The sequence below is a fragment of the Macrobrachium nipponense genome, chromosome 1 (assembly GCF_015104395.2).
Source record: "Macrobrachium nipponense isolate FS-2020 chromosome 1, ASM1510439v2, whole genome shotgun sequence".
Lineage (NCBI taxonomy): Eukaryota > Metazoa > Arthropoda > Malacostraca > Decapoda > Palaemonidae > Macrobrachium > Macrobrachium nipponense.
The window spans coordinates 120,960,678-120,984,404 of record NC_087200.1 but is presented as its reverse complement, the minus strand read 5'-3'; the positions used below and the strand labels follow the sequence as shown (position 1 = coordinate 120,984,404).

The 23,727-nt window shown below is 43.9% G+C and overlaps 2 protein-coding genes across 2 annotated transcripts in view; one reads left to right on the top strand and one right to left on the bottom strand.

Annotated features, from left to right (window-relative positions):
* Positions 1-9,371, top strand: part of LOC135219590 (threonylcarbamoyladenosine tRNA methylthiotransferase-like) — a 143,273-nt gene extending 133,902 nt beyond the window's left edge. The window contains exon 10 of the mRNA XM_064256478.1: positions 8,929-9,371. Coding sequence (XP_064112548.1) covers positions 8,929-9,246 — 318 coding nt within the window. The 3' untranslated portion in view covers positions 9,247-9,371. The remainder of the gene's footprint in view (positions 1-8,928) is intronic.
* Positions 9,242-23,727, bottom strand: part of LOC135219589 (stomatin-like protein 2, mitochondrial) — a 187,012-nt gene continuing 172,526 nt past the window's right edge. The window contains exon 8 of the mRNA XM_064256477.1: positions 9,242-9,977. Within this exon, the coding sequence (XP_064112547.1) occupies positions 9,739-9,977 (239 nt within the window). The 3' untranslated portion in view covers positions 9,242-9,738. The remainder of the gene's footprint in view (positions 9,978-23,727) is intronic.

Here is a 23,727-nt window from a genome sequence, read left to right as displayed (position 1 = left end):
CATCCCCCAGCCAGCCGTGCGCCATTTTCACAGAAACAAATTTTTCATAAATTTTACTTCATATAACATATACTACTACTATTTTATTATTTACAATAAAACATATACTACTGTTTTATTATTTACACTCTTAATTCAACTTTTGAACGCTATTAATAATAGAAAAAATGTGAAAAGGGGAACTTTTTAGGTTGGCTGGAATGAATTATCCTGATTCCCTTTATTTCTTAAGGGAATATTTGTTTCATATTTCGAATAGCCTTCTGGAACAGATTAAGTTGGAAGCCTGAGGTACTACTGTATTCTGTCCCCATTTTTTACATTTTGTTTTAAGTTCTATGTCGGGAATGATATGTGCAGTATAACCATTATGTTGATGGAGATTAATATACCAAATTTGTAACTAATTTGTATTTTTCATAACTAACAAACCTGAGGTCTTAACATTAGGATTTACTAGCGCCAAGCTGGAAACCGGTAGAATTAAAATTACACTTGTGAGATCCAGGGACTAATGGCATCTATACCAGGTCACGGGGCATGTATACCCAGAATGCCCACGGCTACCTGTGACCCATCAGTTTATATTTCTAACCCAGTTTAGACTTGCTAGAGGGGTGGTTCGAGGTGGGCCGGCCTTTAAACTGTTAATTACCCTTCAGGTTTGGGTTAGTTTATGAAAAACTACAAATTAGTTACAGATTTGGTATTTGTTTCATACACGAAACAAACCTTCGGTCTTAACATTAGGATAGACTTACTATTGGAGGGAGGTAAGTTCTCTACAACTGACTGGGAGTTTGCCACCTTATCCATTTCCGAATATATTAGGAAATTCTAAGAGATGGACAATGAACCTAGGACCAAAGATATAAGCGGATCTATTGGTTTCCTCCCTGGGTGTAGATACCATTCTACTGTTTACTCTTGTCCCTTGCGACTGGATCCACCTTCACCCCGCCCTCTTTTCCTTATTATCCAGAGGGGTGTGTTGCTACTGAAAAGTATATCATCAGCTAAGATAGCTTCACAGTATGGCTGACCATCTCACCTGCATCTAGTCCGTTCCAGCACATGACGGTACTCTCCTTCATATTGCCCGTAGTTAAAGGAGTAGGAAGAAAGTAGTAAAGAAAAAAAAAGACCAGGTCACCCCATTCATTCTACTTTCATACCTTCATCTTAGACTAGACGCAAACTGACCCGCCAGGGGCACTGGATGAACTATATCACTTGTTGGGCCGCCACCACTGGACCCAAGGAAAAGGTGTCCAAGGATCTATGGGCAACATCTTTCAAATAAAATGAGGTGAAAGTTGTTTGGCGCTTCCACACGCCAGCTTTCAGAATTTTATCCACAGACATGTTCTTCTTAATGCCAGGGAAGCACTCACACCCCTGACGTCATGAGCTCTAGCTCCCACCTGGCTATCTGACCCTCTGTCTTCTGCAGTATAAGCATCTCTGATCGTCTCCCTTAGCCAAAATGATATTGTAAATTTTTGGGGACACTTCTTCTTGTTCCGTCCTGTACTTACGAACAACCTCTGGTGCACCCGCCTGAGGTGCCTTGTTCTCTTTAAGTACTCCCTTAGTGCCCTGACGGGGCACAGGAGCATTTCAGCTTTGTCGTTTGTCTACAAAGTCTGCCAAGGAAGGTGGTATGTAAAGGAGTCGAATCTGCCGTCTACTATTGTTGGATTTTGGGTCTTTGCCACGAATTCTGGGACAAACTCACACACCATTGATCTCCAACCTCTCGAGTGCTTTATGAGATATGAGAGGCCATGTAGCTCCCCCACCTTTTGGTTGAAGCCAGGGCCAATAAGAAGACTGTCTTCAGGGTCAGGCTCCTATCCGTGGACTGCCTTAGTGGTTCGTAGGGGGGTTTTGTCAGACTATCAGTACCTTGGTCAGATCCCAATCTGGGGCTTTTAGCTCCTTTGGTGGGCATGACTGTTCAAAGCTCCTCATCAGCATGGCCAACTCCCATGAAGACGATATGTCCATCCTTTCATTCGTAAGACTGAGGGCTAGAGCAGCCCTGTACCCCTTCACTGCAGATACAGACATATGTTTTTTTCTGTTCTGAGATAATATCAGAAAGTCTGCTAAACTGCTGAATAGTGGTACCGAGTGGAGACACGTTCCCTCTACGACACCAATCACAGTATGCTGACCACATTTTCCTTGGAATAATACTGTCGCAGATGATTTTCTATATTACCTGCCATCTGAGTTGCTGCTTTCTGCGAAAACCCCCAATCGCTCTCGGGAGGAGATACTTGACAGTCTCCACCCGTGAAGCGATAGGGACTTCACCGACTGGTGGTACCTCTCCACGTGAGGCTGACACAGAAGGTTGCTCCATGGAGGTAACTCTCTTGGCACATCTACTAGGAGTTCCAGTAGGTCTGGAAACCACTCTGCTTTCGGCCATAACGGGGCTACCAGGGTCATCTTGAGGTTCTGAGACCGCAATTACCCTGTTCAGAACCTGACGGATTAGACAAAATGGAGGAAATGCGTACACGTCCAGATTGTCCCAGGGGTGTTGTAGCGCATCTTCTGCTACTGCCTCTGCGTCCGGGACTACTGAACAATACACTTCCAACTTTTTGTTGTACCTGGTTGCGAATAGGTCTATGATCGGTCCTTCCCACAACATGAGCATTCTGTCCACTACCTGTTGGTGTAGGGACCACTCTGTTCCCAGAATCTGATCCCTGCGGCTCAACTTGTCGGCCACTATGTTTTCTTTTTCCCGGAATATACCTGGCCTTCTTGATGTCTACCAGGTTTCTCTATAGCCCACTGGTGAAGTTGAACTGTCATCACATGTAACTGCCGAGAAACTAGGCCTCCTTGCTTGTTTATATAAGCTACTACTGTGGTGTTGTCTGACATCAATACCACTGAGTGTCCCTTTACTCTCTCCCTGAATTCTTGTAGAGCCAGGAAAGCTGCTTTCAACTCCAGCACGTTTATATGGAGTCTCTGTCCTTGCAACTCCATTTTGCTGACACCATCAACTCCTCCATATGGGCTCCCCAGCCTTCTAGTGACGCATCCGAGAACAGCAAGAGGTCTGGGGAGGATTGTTGAAGGGGGACACCCACTGTCAGATTGTCGTCGTCCACCCACCACAGCAAGTCTTTCCTCACTTCTGCCGACAAGGGGAATTTGCTCGTACGGGTGATCTACTGTTGGTGACCAAAAACTCCTTCATCCTCCATTGTAGGGACCGAAGGTGTAGCCTTCCTTGTGTACTAGCTTCTCCAGGGAGGTTAGGATTCCCAGCACCACCTGCCACTGCTTTTGCGGCTGTGTCTGCTTTCCCAGAAAGGCATTCACCACTTGTTTGCATTCTCTACTCTTTGGTCTGTCGGGAATACTTTGGCTTGAGTTGTGTCTATCACCATTCCCAGATATTCCAAACGTTGACTTGGATCCAGCTGCGACTTCTGCTGATTCACCACAAATACTTAGGCTGTGACAAAGCTGCAGGAGGGCCGCCCTGTCCCTGAGTAATTTCTCCCTGGACTTTGCTATCACCAGCCAATCGTCCAGATATCTTATTAGCCTGATCCCCTGAGGCACTAGCGCCCACGCCCGACACGAGGGTGAACACTCTTGTAAAAACTTGAGGAGACGTTGTCAATCCGAAGCACAGGACCTTGAACTCGAAAGCTTTCCCTGCAAGACTGAAGCGGAGAAATTTCCTTGAAGACTGATGGACTGGTATCTGAAAGTATGCTTCCTTTAGATCGACTGTCAGCATAAAGTCTCCGATTCTGACTGCTTGTAGAACCGTTTTCGGAGTTTCCATCTTGAAACTGGTTTTCCTTATAAACAGATTCAGCGTTGACAGGTCTATTACTGTCCTCCACTCCCCGTTGGCTTTGGGTACCAGGAAAATCCTGCTGTAGAAGCCTTTTGTCGGACTGCATACTTGTTGCACAGCTCCTTTTTCCATCATCTTCTTCACTTCGTCCTGCAGAATAGTGGCCTTCTGAGATTTGTGGGCATAAGTGACGTGGGGTAATGGTTGATCTGTCAGGGGCGGGGTTACCTCGAACGGAATCAAATACCCGATCCTGAGAACATCCACCACCCACTGCTCTGCCCCTAGTTCCTGCCACACCTTCCAGTGATTTGCCAGGCAACCCCCCACTGGTGTGGCCGAGTGATGGAGGCGCCCATCCTATCTTCTTGAGCCTCTCCCTCTTCCCCTATTGCCCCTTCCTCTGTTGTTTTCTATTGTGAAAGGGCCAGATGAGTTATCCTCTTTGGGGAAGAGGGTCTTGTGACTCTATTAGGGATGCTATGTCTCACTGTCTTCTTTCGAGACATCTGCTGTTGTCTTCCCTCCAAAGGAGTAGTTTGACTGTTAGAGGTTTTCCTAACTGCCTGTTGCACCAACCTATCGTTAGTGTCTATCCTTCTTCTATCTATCGCCTCTTCCAGTATGACCTCTGGCAACAGTAGTTGCGATTCCAAGATATCCCCATTCCTCATTGCTAACAGGGAATCCAAATCCACATTGCGGCTTATGTCTAGCCAATGCTGCATCTCTCCTCATTAGCAGGATATTTGCCCAAACATTGGCACTTACGTTTGTCAGGTACGCAATCGCCTTGGACCCTGACTGTAGTAATCTAATGAACAATGGTTCATCCACTACTTCCCTTGTTGCTTCCGAGGATGCAATTTTCGCCACTGCTGTTGACCAAAGGTCTAACCAGGACGCAGCCTGAAAGACAGAAGAAGCTGTTGCTTCTACGTAGCAGCCTCTTGGTACGTCATCGAAGGGCACTCCATTTTAACCTGATCCAAGGTTAATCCAGGCCTTAACCTTACAACATTAGGGTTTCATTTGTCTAGACAGCAAAGGGACCTTCGGTGTCATATAATATTTCCTTTGCTTTATCATTGGAGGGGGAATAAATTTAAATGATCTATAGATCTTAAGGAAATTATCCTCCCTGCAATCTTTGCGTTTTACGTGTTGCAAGACCGATTCCGCATGACCTCGAACAAGGCAATTCATACAACACCCTTGGTATCCCTCTTTAGTCCAAACGCCATGTCAATTCCAGGAGGAAGCATACTGGCTGGTGTTTCTGTCTTCTCCGAAAGGCTATTGAATTGACGAATCAAATCAATAACCTCTGCATACGAGGCCAGAAACTCTTGGTTTTCTCCTTCCTCCGGCTCTAGTGTACCACTCTCCGTCACGAGAGATGTTGTCTCGCCTCTATCTTCTGACAGACGGCCCGGAATTCCACGGCCGCCTGCCCCTACGGCCGCGGTCTCTTTGATCTTTGCTGGCCGCTGTTGGCTCGATCCCAGATAGTCAGCAGGGGAACGAGAACGTCTCACTCTTTCTCTGCTCACGGATCTAGAGCGAGAATCTCGTCTAGATCTCCAAGATGAAGGCTCCCTTAAGACAGAGGTAAGTTCGTCTCTATTAGGCATTGGCATCGTTTTCGAGCGTCGGCGAGCCGGCCTCGGCCTTCTATCCAGACGGACACTGCCTTCCACGAACAGTATCCGCGAGGTTGCCAACTCTCTATTTTTCGTACTTTTAATAGGAGCCTTATCGTCCTTCGTATGTATTTTGAACGGCCTTACGGGCGAAACTGGGACCTGCATTCCATCCTCTGCTGCACCTTTCCGCCGCCAACGTCGATTTTACCAGAGGTATCGCAGTTTTTGCGATCCGAACTGGCAACTCCGCCTTCTGGCCGCTAGCTCGCCGGTCCAGTCACCTCTCCGCTTGTTCAGACTCTTGCGAACGGCTTCGTCTATTGCCAACCTTGTGCTTAATAGCCACTGATTTTCCGACCTTCTTGCTGACTTGGAAATGACAGTCTTGGTCCGAAGAAGAGGAAGAATTGATTCTTCTCCTCTGCCCGAGGATCCGCTAGGAACTCCTGAATCCTCCTCCCAAACGCTTTTTGACATGGCGCTCGCCGTGACGTTATCGGACTTAGCGATGACGCCGAAACTTAGAGGAAGAAGACGAAGAAGGCGAATCACACTTTTTCTTTTGTCTCTCTTATTCATTCTCTCCTCTATATCCTGTAATTTCTGCATTACAGTTTGCATTGACGGGTCAGAAGGCGTTATGGGTGCATCGAAAAGGCCAAGAATCGGTCTGTGACGTCATCACGCCTGCCATCTCAGAGTGTGACGTATGTTGTGACGTCATCCCTCTCGTAGGGAGAGACTGAGAGGTTTCCTGCTGGCAACCGCACGTTTGCTGCCAACTACCTCCCACGTTCTGCATCGCTGTAAATACTGAGTGGGATGGTGAAGCTGCGGCATTAATTCCCATAAATTGCAAGCCCAGGGGATGAGGAACATTCAGCGCTGCCGGACCCTGCTGGAACCGTGACGTCATATAATGCGCAAGCAGACCATCCAAGGTTGGTACGCCTGGTAGGCCTAGCGCTGACCACGTACCATCTAACCTATGCGCTTGAGTAGCAGGAGCCTGGAACAAAGATGGCGGATCTCCCCCTCTACTTGCTGGGAACAAAGGAGACTGCAAATTATTCATAAAATTACCCAAGGCCCCTCCTGACGTTTTCCGATACAGAACCGCTAGGAGAAACCGAAGGGGTATGAGACAATTCAAAAGCAGGTGGAGAAACATATGGAGCAGCCTGGTTTATTACCAATACAAAAGAAGCCGGTAAGGTTTGGTCATCCAAAGATGGCGTCACCCCCTTTCTTTTGTATTGGCTTTTCCCATAGAACTTCTTCACTGTTCCACCGACCAACCGCGACAAACAGAACACGGATTAGTAACCGTACATACGTTTTCCCTGCACCTACTACACGTTGGATGAGGATCCGTCGACACCGAAGTTAGGAACCTAGAACAAGGGAAGCCACTGGACTCCTGGGCATTATCCTTTGTCCTCCTCTTCGAAGCGGTAGACGATCCCGATGTTGAGGCAAAATTCTACCATCATACCACGTTACACTCTTACCACACACTGATCACACTTGGAGAAAGAAAAGGAATGAAAAATAAAATGAAATGGATAAAGAACGGGCAAACTGAAAAACCGGCTTTAAATGAGATAGACGTAACACGTCTTATCTTAAAGGCGGTAGGAAAATAACTGATGGGTCACAGGTAGCCGTGGGCATTCTGGGTATACCATGCCCCTCCGTGACCTGGTATAGATGCCATTAGTCCCCTGGATCTCACAAGTGTAATTTTAATTCTACCGGTTTCCAGCTTGGCGCTAGTAAATCCTAATGTTAAGACCGAAGGTTTGTTTCGTGTATGAACAAATAGCTTTTATTGAGGTTATTTTTGCTTCATTTTAGTTTTTTGTTTAAAATTTTTACGTTTATATTGGTAAGGTACACAGGGTGGCAGTCCTACTTCAGTCTTGATAATTGTATTTTTTTCTTTAAATTTTTTTGTTTAATAACAAAAATTGTAGCCTTGTGGCACCAATTTTGTTTTAAGTACTGTACAGTATACGAATTCATATTCAAAATAAAGTACTATTATTATTATTATATTATCATATTATTGAGTTTGTTCGTAATTAAAATTTGGTACCTGAATGTGAATTTATACTATGCCTGTGTAACTTTTGCTTAATCTTATTAGCCTTTATGTTTTGCTCTTCTTGTCTATAGAAATAACCTGTGAATACTAACTCCTTGCACCTTTAAAAACAGACATTTGTTATAATTCTCTTGTTATTTATTAATAGAATATTCTTTTGCATGCCTCAAGAAAATTTTATCCCAAAAGCACAGATTAAATGAAGTGTCTGTAACCTGGAAGGCTATGATATTGTCTGTCCAGAAAGCTTTGGGTCTGTGATGGCTCCGTCCCTCTTTGATAAATAGAGAATTTGATAAGGGTGATTGTAAGAAATTAGTGTGCATGAAAATCCTATGTAAGGGGGCTAATGTTTTAAAAACAAATAGTTGCATCCCTCTTGCTGTACAGAAATCTGTATGCAAATGCCCAATCACAAGAGAATCATTCCTGGCTAAACTGTGTAACTGAAGGTACTAGGGCTATGAAGGAAAACCTTGATTCTTGTGGGCCTTGAGTGATCTGAGCTTGATGATCAGATAAGGCATCCAAAATGCAAGGGAAAACATGGTGAGGAAGCTAGAAAGTTGGGGAAGGATGTTGATGAAAGCACAAACCCCCTTCTTAGCTAAAAACTCAAATAGAACAGGAGAATGATTGTGGGAAGTTTTAACAAGCAGCATGCCACTGAATACAGAAGAGTCATGACTTTGCTGTATCCAGACTGGAGCAAAAATAATGGCAGGAAAAAGGCCAAGAAGAGCAGAAAGTAGGCCTATGCAGTGTGAGTGGCAGAACATACCTGGTCAAGTATGAATGTACTGCACATCCCATGAGTTTAAGAGGGTAATGAATGATAAAAGATGCAAGTAACAAGTAGCTCAGCAGGAAGCACAAGCACCATGAGATGAATGAAGACACTGGTATTGTCTGAGTAAGGAAAACTACTGTGGAGAAAGAGGAAATCAAATGCATGTGTGGCTGATAATTGTTTGGTGAAACTCAGATGAAACAGACAGGAAGACCTTATTCTTGTGGCACTGACAAAATAATTGATACATTCATATGTAACTAGATTCACTTGTGGCCAGGGACACGATGCAGAGGTTTCTTTGAACACAACAGCTAAAACAACACTCCTGCTAAGGGAAGGAAGAGGAGAAGAAACATTTGAGGGCTCTGTGCATTTACATCACTCAGCTAAAGAAGGGCAGAGTGCAGACAAGTGGTGCAAGTGACAGGAGTGATCACTTCCTTTGGAGAGATATTTGTCACTGCAACAAGCTGTGAAAACAAATGTAGGTTTTGAAATTTTCTTGAATATTTATAATGAACAATTTTTTTCTTTTCAGGTATTGGTACCAAAATGTGATGAATATTTAGGTAAGATGGTTGAAGTCGAGATTATTGAAACTGGTAAACATTACATGCGTGGTCGTCCTATTGATACATCAAAGCTCATATCTCCTTCTTTACAAGAGCCTTTACCAAAGGGAACAGTGTCCGGCTTATCACATTTAGTATGTACTGAAGAAGAAGCAAAGAAACATAAATTAAAAGAAGAATTAGTTAAACAGGAACGATACATTATTCTGAGTTTTATACTGTTAATTTCAGCTTTGTTGGTTAAGCTAGTTTGGGTATGCTTCAAAATGATGAAGAGTATTTGATTATTAATAATTTATTAGTTTTTGCTGTTGTGTTTTGCTGTGTAGAAACAACGGAAAGTTCATTTTATATGACAAAGCTTGATAATTTTTGTAAAATACAATAATAATATATAATAATTAATAAATTGTTGTTCATATCAAACAATTCCTTCCTGATGTGTAAATGGGACTCACCAATTTCAAGTACAATATCTAATGAAGGCCACGGAGTCCAATTTATAGATTGCCATTGGGCTAGATAGAAGGATTATTTCTTAAAAAATAAATGAGAATCTTCCAATGTTACACTTTAGATATGGATAAGGTATTTTCAAAATTAATAGTTTATTTCATTAAATGAAAATTTTATTCACAATATTTATCAAGAAACATTTACATAAATAACCAAGAATAAGTTTGTCCTTAATATTATATAAACAATATACAGTAATAAGCAAATGGTCAAAAGTACCTACGTTTGACAATTTGTTTCTCCTGAATAATAGAAATATGTTACTTAGAATCGCTTTCATTCCTAGTGATTTCACTGACATTGTCACTACTTTCAGATTCAGCCACAGAATTTGCTTGAAAAGTTTTTGTCAAAGATTTGTAAACACCTACTGCAGTACTAACAACACCTGTGACATCAGAAACATTAGATGGCAATATAAGAGTATTGTTTGTATTTGCCAGATTCTGGAATGCTTGAATATATGCTTGTGCTGTAGCTAAAGATGCTGCATTCAAACCTAAAAATAAAGATAAAAATATAAGTAATGCAATCCACAGTATATGTGAATATAAAAGAAATGGAGTCTAACTATAATTAACCTAAAGTTGAAGAAAGGGAGGTACTACAGAATGGATAAAAAGGACGTTGAAATGGAATATGAGATTTAAGCTCAAAACCAAACTTTGGAACCCATTCATTCAGCATGGAGAAAATGGGCATTCACAAGGATAATGGGGAACATGTGAAAGGTATAATTGTTTAACAATGTTAAAATTTGTGCCAAAGGGGGAAGTTTATACGTATTGCACATTAGGACTTGGAAGAAGAGATGTTTTATCAAGAGGGTAGAAAAATAAAATCAAAGATGGCTTGGATGTGATATGAAGAGATGAGAAACAGTTGGCCAGAAAAGCAGTAGAATTGGATTTGGAGTGGCAGCATGTAGACCTGATTGCGTGTGAAGACCTATGTATGCAGACCTGATGGGAGTTCAAGCAGAAATAGCACGAGACAGAGAAGAACAGAAAAAACATTTTATACTATCTCATATCCCTGAAAATAGTAGTTAACATAAAAATCACACAAGACGGAGAAGATCAGCAAGCATTTATTTTATACATCTTACCCCCAAAAATGGTCAATTTAATGTATAAATCACAAATTGTTCATATATGTATGGTACAAATCCAGTCTTGACGTAGGGGGAAATCTTAGTGCTAGCTGGATCTGGTTGAAAATAGAACAAGGGTTGGTGATAACCAATAGGGAGAGAATAGGCAGTCTGATTTCTCTTCCCCCTCTTGTGCCTTGTGACACACTAGTCATCTCTTTTACCACCTTCCTCACAAGACGTGCTGCCGTATCTTACACAGAATCCAGTTTATTACATACTTCCCGCCCCATCCAAATCTTGGCATTCTGGTTTTTTGCTTTCTTTTTTTTATGAGATTCTGTGTTACAATTGTGTCTGTGTGTGTGTGTGCATTAGAGATGCAGACACGTGATTCATCTAAGAAGGCTTTGGCTAAGATAAGATGCCCGACAGTAGGTGATACTCCTTGTTTTCATTATTTAGCCTCTTTCAATACTGACCCTCATACAACTTGTAGCAGATGCAGATCTAATAATTGCAACATAAGTAACCCTTGTCCTGAGCAATGGAAGCATTTTGGTAAGAAGAAATACAAGAGGAAATCAGCTGTTTATCTTGGGAGGGCTTCTCACTCCAATGGCAGCCAATGCCGCCACTCCTTTTTACTTCTCTCCTTTACCAGATTTCTCTCTCATTGCATCTTCTTCTCAGGAAGATTTTACTATTTCTTATTCATCTATTGCTTTGTCTTTAGATAAATCGAAGAGTGGTTTGGGAGATCTTGTGCTTGATTTAGCTGCCTCTCTTCTTTTGGAGAAGGGTAAAGTTCCCCCCACCTTACTTAGGAGGGAGGCAGCTCCCCCTTGTACTGTTGTTTCAGGCATGGATGCTGGGAAGCTGAACAAATGCTGGTCAGCTTTAGGCCTACCAGGTAAGCCCCACATTGGAGGTCTGATGTGACATCTCCTTGTGTGTCTAAGGTTGTGTCATCCTCGGCCTACACTGTTGTTTCATCAGCTGTGCCTCTTCCAATGCTTCTTGCTCCTGGGCCTTATACCTCTGCCCCTTCCAACTCTTTTGTTCAAGCCTTGTTGGAGAGACTTAAAGAAGCTCTTCCGAAGAAACTCAGCCATTCAAATTTGAAATCAAAGATGTTGTAATTCCCCTTATCCCTCCCTTTCGTCTTCTTCTTGTGCATCATCTTCATCTTCTGTTTGCTCCATTCCACAGGAGAAGAAGGACTTTGTTGCTCCTCCTTGCAAGAAGATATGCAAGTGCTCCATCTCCCCATCATCTGGAAGCAAGAGCAACCATCCGTCTACTTCAAGGCTATGGACAGCCATGAGTCTGTCAAAGGTCACAGCCATACGTTTTTTGCCTTAGCTACTGGTGACTATCACCCAGTTCTTGATTCTTTTCAGCAACACTCATCAAGAAGCCCCACCAAGGGTAAAAGATCTACAGATCAGGCTTCTTCTCAAGAAGTTATAGCCATTTTGTCTTCTGCCTCTTGTCATGCTAAAAAAACGAGCATTAAGACCATGGCCATTAAGGACAACGACAAGGCTTCCGTTAAGAAGTCATCACACTTGAGGAAATGTTCTTGTGATCAAGAACATTCCTCTCTTAAGACAAGAATCCCTCGGTCTCGCTCACATGGCCATGACTATTCTCAACGTAACGAGAGTCCCTAATGATCGCGGACTCAACCATGGCTGTCAACTAATAGTCCATGCACTCATTCTCATGGATGGGACAGCTACAGCTATCAAGACAGGGTCCCTGCTCCTTCGGAGGAATGATATATACACAAGAAAGTCCTGGGCAATGATCGTTCCTATGCTCCAGTAATGAACAAAGATACAAGTCACCCCACTATTTTGCTTGACAGGCCGGATCAAGAATCTCGTCCCCAGGAAGCAGAAGGTCCTCTACCTCTAATGCAGATAACCAAGAACAGCTGACAATGTATGCAGATGTAGTGGAACTCATTTGTGGATACAACGAACTACTACTGCAGATACCATTTCAAATTTTCCTTCAGGTCTCAAGGCACTTGTGTGTCCCAAGAGAGATATAAAGGCATCGTTAGGCTTATCATGCTCCGTGACCCCGCTATTTTGCTTGTCAGGCCAGATTAAAAATCTCGTGTCCTGGAAGCAGAAGGCCCTCTCGCTCTCGATGAAGATAACCAAGAACTGTTTACAACATATGAAGAAGTAGTGGAACTCATTTGTGGAAACAATGAACTACATGAAGAAGCTGCAGCTACCACTTCAAATTTTCCTTCTGGTCCTCTTGCTCTCGATGAAGATAACCAAGAACTGTTGACAACATATGAAGAAGTAGTGGAACTCATTTGTGGAAACAATGAACTACATGAAGAAGCTGCAGCTACCACTTCAAATTTTCCTTCTGGTCTCAAGGCACTTGTGGGTCATAAGAGAGAGATGAAGATATCATTGGGCTCCACTCATGCTGACAGAGTCCTTAACTAAGTCAACTCTCTCATCTCTGGATAGGACAATTCTCTACGATCTAGCAGGTCATTTTAAAATATACTACCTCCTCCTCTTCCAAGATAGACATTTTTATGCAACCACTAACATTGGTTCATCTAGGCTCAGATCTTTCCTTAGAACATATCAAGGTAGAATTGAATTTAATTGAATATTGAATTTAGATCAAAGGCCAAGCTATGGGACCAATAAGGTCATTCAGCACTGAAATGGAAATTGATAGTGAAAGGTTTGACAGGTGTAACAGGTTGAAAACTCCACAGTTGCACTATGCATCAATTGTTAGGAGAGGGTGGAAAGTAAGATGGATGAAAGAGAATATGAAAGGAGGTACAGTAAAAGGAACGAAAGGGGTTACAGCTGGGGCCGAAGGGATGCTGCAAAGAACCTTAAGTAATGTCCACAGTGCACCACATGAGGTGCACTGATGACACTACCCCCTTATGGTGAAAAAATCAAGGTAGAGAGCACCTCCTTTACACATCAAGAGTTGACAACAGTAGACAAGATTTCTTTGGTTGCTATTGCTACCAATACTGAATATGCCACCTTCCTTAGACTACTACAATCTGGTGACAAGACCATCTCATACCTGGTTCACCTAACGGCGAATATGTGGGCCAATTGGTTATTGAAAAGAAGAGACACTGCCCTTTCTAAGATCTCCAGATTCATAGGCATTGATTCTACCTTAGCTCTGAGAAAGGGAATTATTCTGGGATCTTCGTCACTTTTTCCAAAGGAACAGGTTGAGGCACCTGTTGACGGACAGAGCAGACAACAATGACTGTCTGGTTCACCAAGCTGTGAATAAGTCGTCTGGCATTTCAAACGCGAATATAGCCAGATGTAGACATCAGGCTGCCCCTTATTCTCCACCTAAGAGATCCCAAACCATGACCAGACTTGGTAGAGGTCACTAATCTTGTTCTGCCCCTCCCAAGAAAACAATGCAACAGCGTCCCTGTCAGCCCCGTTGTTCCAAACCCCAGAGAGGAGGCAGAGGCAGGGCTAGAGGAAAATGCTAGAATGTGTGGGGGGGAAGGGGAGTTGCCTGGTGAGCCACTGGGCAACTTGGCAGCAGCACGGAGCGGACACATGGATAGTGGATGTTCTGCGGGTGGGATATCTACTCCCCTCGAGTTGTCCTCATCTCTCCGATTGTCCCTTCCATCTCAGAACTTTGTTCAAGGCTCGCCAAAGGACCTGGCTCTCTAGAAAACAGTGGAAAAAATGAAGAAGGGAGTCATGGAGGTCATAAAGGATTGATCCCCAGGTTTCTGCAGCTGGGTCTTTCTGGTGCCAAAAGCATTGGGGAATTGGTGACTGGTCATAGACCTGTATTCCCTGAACCTTTTTATCAGGAAAACCCAGTTCAAGATGGAAATGACCAGCACAGTTCTGGCTACCATCAGGAAGTTCCTTCACTTCGTTCTGTGAGAGACAGTGTATCAATTCAAGGTGCTTGATTCAGCCTCTCTACTGTCCCACAGGTGTTCACAAGTGTGCAACCTAGTTTCAATCTGGGCTCATTCACACAGGATATGCATCTCAAGATACCTCGACAATTGGCTACTCTTGGCAAGTTTTTGGGTAAAATTGATTCAAGACAGACCTTCAATCTATTCAATAGAGGTTGAAAGAGTTTTGGTCCCCATTAAAGGGTCCCCCCTTCTTCCAAGTTCCTCTCTTAAAGAAAGTCAGACATGACTTAGCATGGTGGCTGGAAAACAGGAACCTTCACACTTTCCTCCATAGTTCCTTCTGTTCTTAAATGCCTTGAATGAAGGTTGGGGAGCACACTTGGAAGAGTTTTGACCTCAGGTGTGTGGGATCAACAAGACAATGAACTTTATATCAACATCCTGAAGCTAAAGGCAGCTTTCCTGACCTTGCAGGTGCTCAGGAGAGGGTGACAGGGCACTCTGTGGTCCTAATGTCCGACAGTACTACAGTGGTGGCATATGTCAACAAACAGGGGAGTATAGTCTCCCTTCAACTTCACGAATTGACAGTACAACTCCCCAATGGGCATGGACTCACTCAGTGGTTCTTTCAGCCAGATATATTCCAGGAAAGAGCAGTGTAGTGGCAGACAAGCCGAGTCATTAGGGTCAAGTGTTGGGGACAGTGGTCATTACCTCTGGAGGTAGCAGAAAGGTTGTTCCATCGTTGTGAAGGCCAATGATAGACCTATTTGCAACCAGATACAAGAAGTTGGAGGTGTATTGTTTGGTCCTTACAGATCATTGGGCTGTGACAGAAGATGCTCTGCAACACCCTTGGGACAATCCAGATGCCTACACCTTTCCTCCCTTTTGTCTGATTCGTCCTGCCCCACAAGTGGGGAGCCCTCATAGGGAGTGAGTGCCAGCATGGCTACAGGCCAAACGTGGCTCTGATTTAGGGTCCAGAGCAGGAATGAGGAGCACTGCTTTCTCTCCTTCTGTGGCCAAGATGGAATATGTGGCCAGAAGATAAAAGGGACAGGGGACCTCTCCCAGGAACAAGAACGAGCTTGTTTGACAGAAGCATGCATTGACCCTTCCTCCTAGCCGTGGACTTGAATGGGGAATTATGAAGCACTTTCCCACCATAAACCCAAATGAGCATGGTGAGAAGTAGGAGGAACAAGGCTCTTAACTTAGTGAAGGTATGATGAGGCACAGCAACAAGCTAAGAATGCCAGTCACTCAAGGGCAACCTAATGGCTCTGCTCTGCATCCTACGGGGGAAGGAATGGTGCAGCTAAGTGGCGGGATAAATTGGAAATAAGATGATATTGCATAAGAATATCAGATTGGGCAAAGATGGTGGGTAAAGATGGAAGACTATACCAGATGAGAATTTCAGGTAAAAATAGCAGGAGAGAATTCATTTCACATCTAACCTCCCATAAGGGAAAGTCTGGCATAATGTTGATGTTGATGACATCATTGTAATTTCATATGTGCAATGTATTACATTAACCTGTAGTGTTTAAGTGGGAGAAAATCCTCAAAGAATACAGCTTCAAAATCAACCTCTCAAACTAATACAGTACAGCACTGAAGTAAAAGGAATAATGTATCTCAGTGTCTGTTACACTAACCTGATATGCAGACCAAGATTGTCTTCATTATCTCTGGATTGTTTATGGAACTCTTAAATTTCAGAAATTTGGGGAACTAAAAGTCATTGAATTATATGGTTAGAGGTGCCTAAAAGATCTACTAATCAATGTTAGGGCAACCTTAAGAAAGAAAATCTAATATCTTTGCAAAATGACCAGTAGTCATACTAGTCTACAAATGAAACAGGTATACAGCTATCTTATTTGTGAATATGGCTATCTTATATGTGAAGAGTGGCTTGAGCTGAACTTTTCTAGTTCCATTTCCCATCAGACAAACCTAGTTGTTCGTATGTGGAACAAACCTTCAAAGCAAGGAATCTGTGAGATCTGGCAACACCTGCGCATATGAGGTGAAAGCTGGTCAGCGACAGCGCATAACCCTGTGACGCTCAGTCTTTTCCTAACCACCTTGGAGAGTAGATGCTTACGCTTTGCTCTCCTTCGAAGCCGGTTGTTGTTTTGCCCGTTTTCTGTTTTTTCAGTGTGCTGTGTGTGTGTGTGTATTCTTGTGTAATGGCTTCATCTGAGTCTCTACGACCTCACCAACATATGTGCCCGGGCATCCGAGGGTTCCCGTGCTCGAGATTTTTGGTAGCTTCGGTTATGGATCCGCATACAACTTGCAGTAGGTGTAGAGCTAATTTTTGTACGGTGACGAATCCTTGCCCAGAATGTCGTCCCTGTCCTGAGGCTCAGTGGAAGTTATTTTATAGAAAGAGGGAGCATCACAGAGGTTTGTCTCTTCCTTCTTGGGAGGGATTTTCTTCACCTCTTCAGGATGATTCAGCTGCTCCCCCTCTTTCGTTTGATGCTAATTCTGGTGTTCCTGTGTCTCCTTCCTTTTCTTCCATTGATTCGTCGATGGAATATCAGGAGTGCCACAGTCTGATTTTATGTGCAATGTAGCTCCTTCTCCCTCGGGTTCCAGCGTTCGTCCCAGGGGCAGTCTGGGTGTCACTTGGGCTACGGAGTTTACCCTCCTTGGAAGGTTTGTTGTATCATTTCATGGAGGCCTGTACCCCCCACCCCCCAAGCTCCCACTGTTCTCCCACCACCCCCTGGTCTCATCAACACTGGGTCTCGCAGGCAGCCATCTTGTGGGTCAGCTCCACCAGTGAGGCCATTGAGTAGCTCTGGTCATGAGGAGGTCATGATGTCCACTCGTTCCATGATGTCAGTGGTAGCAGCTGCTCATCCTCCCACCGCTATGACGTCATCATCTTCGCTCGCTGAGCTGTCCGAGGCTTTGTTTCAGGTGGTCTTCAAGAGGCTGGGCTCTGTTTCAGAAGAGAAATTCTCTGCATTCACTGTGAAGGAGACTGCATAAACGGAAGGTCTCTTCTCCTTCTCCTACCGCTAAGAGATTTCGTAGGAAGGAAGTTGCTTCTTCCTCTTCTTCTTCACCACCATCGCTGCCTCATCATTGCATCAGACATTGGTGGGTCAAGGACTTTGTGATTTCGCCTTCTTCAACCAGAGGGAGTGTTTCACCTTCTACCTCTCACATCTGTGGTCGTTCTATGAAGAAGAACGCTTCGCCTACTTCCCCTCATGATTGCCCTTCTTCATCTCGGGTTAGTGTTCGTGGTTCTGACACTGGAGCCTGCGGAAAGGAGCCTTCCTTGTTATTGCTGCTTGGCCAGGTCTCCTCTGTGCATGCTAGTAATCCACTAATGTCTTCCCTTCCGGTTGTCTCTCCACATGGATGTGTTCATGACACGTGTGTGTGAAGCCTTCACCTTCTGTACACGGACGTGCCTCTGGCTTGCACATACGTGCTGATGTGATTGGAATTGCTCCTCCTTTGTCTACCTCGGTTCCAGTTCGTCGTCATAAGGATGATAAGGCTCTGATCAACAGGTCTAAAGTTGCAGAAGCGGAGGTGTTCAGGCTGTATGTAATGTGTCTTCAATCGACAAATACATGATCCAGGGACAGGTTCCTCATTTACCTGGTAGAAGTCTTGACCCTGAGAATCGTCCACCTTCAAGAAGCTTGCTATGTTCACGTTCTGTGTCTCGGAACCGGGCTTGATCGGCGTCACACAGACATGTACTCGTATCATCACACTGCCATGTACGCTGTTCCTCCTTTGGTAACCAGGAAGGCTAGACCCTCTAGCGAATCATCTGCCAAACCTGCTTCTTCTTGTCGTCAGACTCCTTTGCCGGAACAGGAGGAGAGAGACAGTCAAGAAATTTTGTCTTCCATTTTTGGAGGTTGTTGATCTGATTCATGGGTTCAACAATCTTGAATGTAGGAATCAGGCTCAGTCTTTGATTACACCTACATGTTTGGAAGCTTTGCTGGGTGCCAGTCATGACCCAAGTCTTCTTTTGAGTTTCCTCTGTCGGGCCATGCTCAGTCCGTCTTACAATATGTAAACGCTTTGGTCTCGGACCGGGATGGCTCTCTGCGTTCAAAAGGTTTGTCCAAGTTTCATTCCTCCTCTCACACAGAATAGGAAGTATTATTCAACCAATCTGGTTCATCTGATGCCTCGTCGCCTTAACCCGGACTTGATTAGTCTCAGGCCCAGTTTAACCTTAGAGCAGGTTAGATTGGAAGGCCCTTCTGTGTCATCTCAGGAAGCCCTGGCTATGGAGTCTGCAGCTGTTTCCAGTTTTCAGATGGTCCTGTGGCTAGACTTATGGTCAACAGTGATAGCCAGGATCGCTTCTGATAGGTCGGTAAAGGGGGTAGTGAGCTCATCTTCCCTCGCTAGGCTGTTGCAGTCCGGTGGTAAGGCGTTCTCCTATCTGGCCCACCTTTGTGCTAACTTATGGGCTAACCTTCTACTAGCTAGGATAGATGCAGCTTTGTCAAAGGTGGCGGGCTCAGTGGACTCTGACTCCATGTCAGCATTCCGAAATGGGGATCTTCTGGATTCTCAATTAGTGTTCCCTGGGACAGAGTTAGAAAATGTGATTGATCAGCAATGGGCTAATACCAAGGACAGGTTGGTCCACCAAGCAGTTTCGAAGTCGGAGGCACATTTGCGTCGTCCCCCTCCTCCTCAGACAGGTAAGAAGATCTTCGCCTGTCAAGTCTCCTAAGGGTTCTGATTCGGCTAGGGTCCCTCGGGCCTCCTCTCTGGCTAAGTCAAATAAGCAGCGTCCCTTTCAATCCTGTCCCTACAAGCCTGGGAGGGGATCTAGATGGAAGGGCTGAAGTGGTCGTCAATAGTGTGGGCGCCTCTCCCTCTCCTTTGCCACAGGTAGGGGGATGCCTGGCGGGCCAGTGGGCCAAGTGGCAAGATTATGGAGCGGACAAGTAGTTAGTAGATGTTCTGCAGGTGGGATATCTACTACCATTCGACTTACTCTCCCATCTACTCTCCCCCTCACTCTCTCTCGACAGTTCATTGCTCGGTCAGACGTACCTTTGCAGTTCTCCTAAGTTCTAAGCTCTTCGGGGGGAAATGTTGAAGATGCTAGACAAAGGGTACGATAGAGGAAGTAATGCAGCCTTCTCCATGGTTTTACAGTCGCATTTTCTTGGTACCAAAGGTGACAGGCGACTGGAGGCCGGTAAACGAACATTCCACCTTGAATCATTTTGTCAGGAAGACAAGGTTCAAGATGGAGACACCGTGGATGGTGTTGGCAGCAGTGAGGGACAACAACGTTTTGCTGTCAATAGACCTAAAGGATGCTTACTTCCAGATCCCTATTCATCCTTCATCCAGAAAATTTCTTCCCTTCGCTCTCAGAGAGAAAATATTCTAGTTCAAGGTCCCAGGTGTTCACAAGGGTCTTCTACCTAGTCTTGACTTGGGCTCATGCTCAAGGGATTTGCCTCTTGAGATACCTCGATGACTGGCTGGTTTAAGCGAGCTCCAGGAATAAGCTGTTGCAAACTGGTTTCCAGCCAGAGGGCCCTTTACCTTGGCATGGTGATAGATACAACAGCGTCGAGAGTGTTTCCTTCGGACCAGAGGTTGGAGAAGTTGCGGGTGGTAGCACACAGTTTCCTTTCACAGCCAGAACAGCTGGCTTACCAGTGATAGGTTCTTCTGGGGATTTTGTCTTCCCTCGAGAAGCTGGTCCCTCATGGTTATCTCCATCTCTGATCCCTACAGTGGAGACTGAAAGACTTCTGGTTCCCAGCACAAGATTACCCTCTTCAGAGAGTTCCTCTGTCCAAAGAGGTGAGGAAAGACCTTCATTGGTGGTTGGACGGAAATCTCTTAGAAGGTGTCCCTCTGAATTCTCTCCCTCTAGACTTCCTTTTGTTTTCTGATCCCTCTTTCACAGGTTGGGGTGCTCATCTAAGGGACCTCATCACATCAGGCATTTGGAGTATGGAAGAGAAGCTACTGCACATCAATGTTGTGGAGTTGAAGGCAGCTTTTCTTGGTCTGAAGGAGTTTCGGGAGAAGGTAGAGGGTCATTCAGTGGTTCTGATGTCTGACAACACCACGGTGGTCGCCTATGTGAACAAATGGGGGTCTGGTGTGGCGCAGCTCTATTCACTGACAGTCGACAACTCAGTGGAACTCTCAGCAAGATACATCCCAGGCAAGAAGAATGTGGTCGCCAAAAACTTGAGCCGTCAAAACCAGATCCTGAACACGGAGAGGTATCTACATCAAGCTGTGGCGGACAGGCTTTTTCAGGTTTGGGGGAGGCCTATGTTAGACCTTTTTGCAACTTGCTACAACAGAAGACTAGAAGTTTATTGTTTGCTGATCCCAGATCCCCTAGCCCTGGTGGAGGATGCCTTCCAACACCTTGGGGAAAACCTAGAGGTGTATGCCTTCCCTCTGTTTTGCCTGATCCGTCAAGCGCTGAACAGGGTGATGAGGTCTCGAAAGCTCAAGATAACATTAGTAGCTCCTCTGTGGCTGCAGGCAGAATAGTTTCCGGACCTTCTGTTTCTACTGTCTGAGGTCCCAAGAGAGATTCTCCCATGGCTGCAGCTGCTTTGCCAGCCTCACGCCAAAAGGTTTCACCAATTGGTAGGATCCCTGTTTCTGCACGGATGGAGACTATCAAGTATCTCCTCCGAGCGAGAGGGTTTTCTCAAGAGACAGCAAGACATATTTCTACAGTCTACCAAGGAAAATGGGCAATCTACTGTGATTGATGTCGCCAACGGGGTTTCTCTCCACTCAAGACCTCTGTTCAGCTCATAGCAGATTTTTTGGTCTTCCTCAGGGATGAGAAAAGCCTTTCAGTTTCTGCTATCAGAGGCGACAGAGCAGCTTTAGGCTTTGTGTTATGCCAGAGAGGTGTAGACATTTCCTCATCCTGGGAGATCTCCTTGTTCAAGGGTTTCGAACAGACCTGTTCTCCAAGGGAACTTAACCCTCCTGAATAGGATGTTTCACCTGTCCTTAGGAGTTTCACTAAAGCTCCTTTTGAGCCCTTACGTCATTTGTCGGACAGAAACTTGACACTGAAGACAGTTTTCCTTTTAGCCTTAGCTTCCTCAAAGAGAGTGGGAGAGCTTCATGGCCTTAGTTATGATGTGGAACATACCAGTGATTGGGGGTCAGTGACCTTCGAATTTGTTCCAGAATTCATGGCAAAGACCCAGAATCCCTCTGTACATGACGACAGATTTGCCTCCTTTTACATTCCATCTTTTTATGACTTTGTGGATAATGGCCCACAAGAGCTCTTGGGTCCTGTAAGAACCCTGCGTTGCTATCTCAAAAGAACTTGACATCTCAGACTGGGGTGTTGTAGGCTTTTTGTTAGTATGGATCGATCAAAGAATGAGGTTTCCAAGAATACCATTTCTTTCTGGATTCATAAGGCAATCGAGCAGGCTTATTCATCTCTTGATGGTTCTGTCACTGAGTCTGTGCAGGCTAGAGCACATGACGTCAGAGGTATAAGTTCCTCTCTGGCTTTCAAGAAAAATTTTGCTGTTCATAGAGTTTTGAACGCTGGTACTTAGTTACGCCAATCCACGTTCACCTCTTTTAATTTAAGAGATGTTGCCCACAGGTCTATGAACTCGTTTTCCCTGGGTCCAGTGGAGCTGCCCAACAAGTTGTCGCTCATCCATGTCCTTGACTGGGCAGTTTTATCTTACCTATGGTGATGTGTGGAAGAGAGAATGAGTGAGTGGGCTGGTCTCTTTCTTTCTCTTTTTTACCGTTCTTTCTTAGGGCAGGTTGAGGAATAGACACGTCATATGCTGGATTTGTCTGATACAGGTGAGTATAGTAGCCATACTGATAGTTTGTTTGCTGAATATATTTATGAATAATCAAACTCTCTATTCAGTAGCAAATACTCCACTCTCTAGTAAGGGGAGGTCAGGAGTAAAAACAGGTCTCTATGATTATATGGTTTGTTATTGAACAGTCAGAATTTTCTTTAGTCCTTTAAATGCAATTAACCCTCTTACGCCGATTGGACGTATTAAACGTCGACATAAATTGTCTCCCGGGTGCCGATTGGACGTATTAAACGTCAACATAATTTTTGTTAAAAATTTGCGGAAAAATACTTATAGGCCTACCAGCCAAAAACTTTTGAATCATGCGCCTTGGGGGATGCTGGGAGCTCACGGATCAAGGAGTTGTTTTGTTTACAATCGTTACACAAGCGCGCAAGTGCAAATTTCTTTCTTATCTCAATAAAAAGTATCAGTGACACATCTCAGAAATTATTTTGTCACTTTGACATAATTTTTGCACCATTTTAAATTAGCCGTTACATGGAGTATTATATATGAAAATGTCTGCAATTTTATGTAAAATACAAAAAAAAAAATACTCATGATTGTAGCTTTTATCAGTTTTGAAATATTTTCATATAAATTACGATAGGTGCCAAAATTTCAACCTTCAGTCAACTTTGACTATACTGAAATGGTCGAAAAACGCAATTTTAAGCTAAATCTCTTATATTCTAGTAATATTCAATCATTTACCTTCATTTTGCAACAAATTGGACGTCTCTAGCACAATATTTCTATTTAATGGTGAATTTATGAAAAAAACTTTTTCCTTACGTCCGCGCGGTCGTCCGCGCGGTAACTCTTCCGATAAATTTTTTCATGCTATTGTCGTAATGTTTGCACCATTTTAAATTTCCATTACATAAAGTTTTATATATGGAAATGTGCGCAATTTCATGCACAATACAACTAAAAACAACCCATGCTGTAGCTTTTATCAGTTTTGAAATATTTTCATATAAATAACGATAAGTGCCAAAATTTCAACCTCCAGTCAACTTGACTCTACCAAAATGGTCGAAAAACGCCAATTATAAAGCTTAAAACCTCTTATATTACTAGTAATTATTCAGTCAGTTTACCCTTCATTTTGCAACAAATTGGAAGTCTCTAGCACAATATTTAGATTTATGGTGAATTTATGAAAAAAAAAAAAATTTTGTTTTTTTTTTCCTTACGTCCACGCGGTAAACTCTTCTGAAAAAAAATCCAAAATTTTTTTGTGTGATTGTCGTAATGTTTACACCATTTTAAATTAGCCGTTACATAAAGTTTTAAAAATGAAAATGTGCGCAATTTCATATAGAATACAACAAAAAGTGATTAAGGTTGTAGCTTGTCT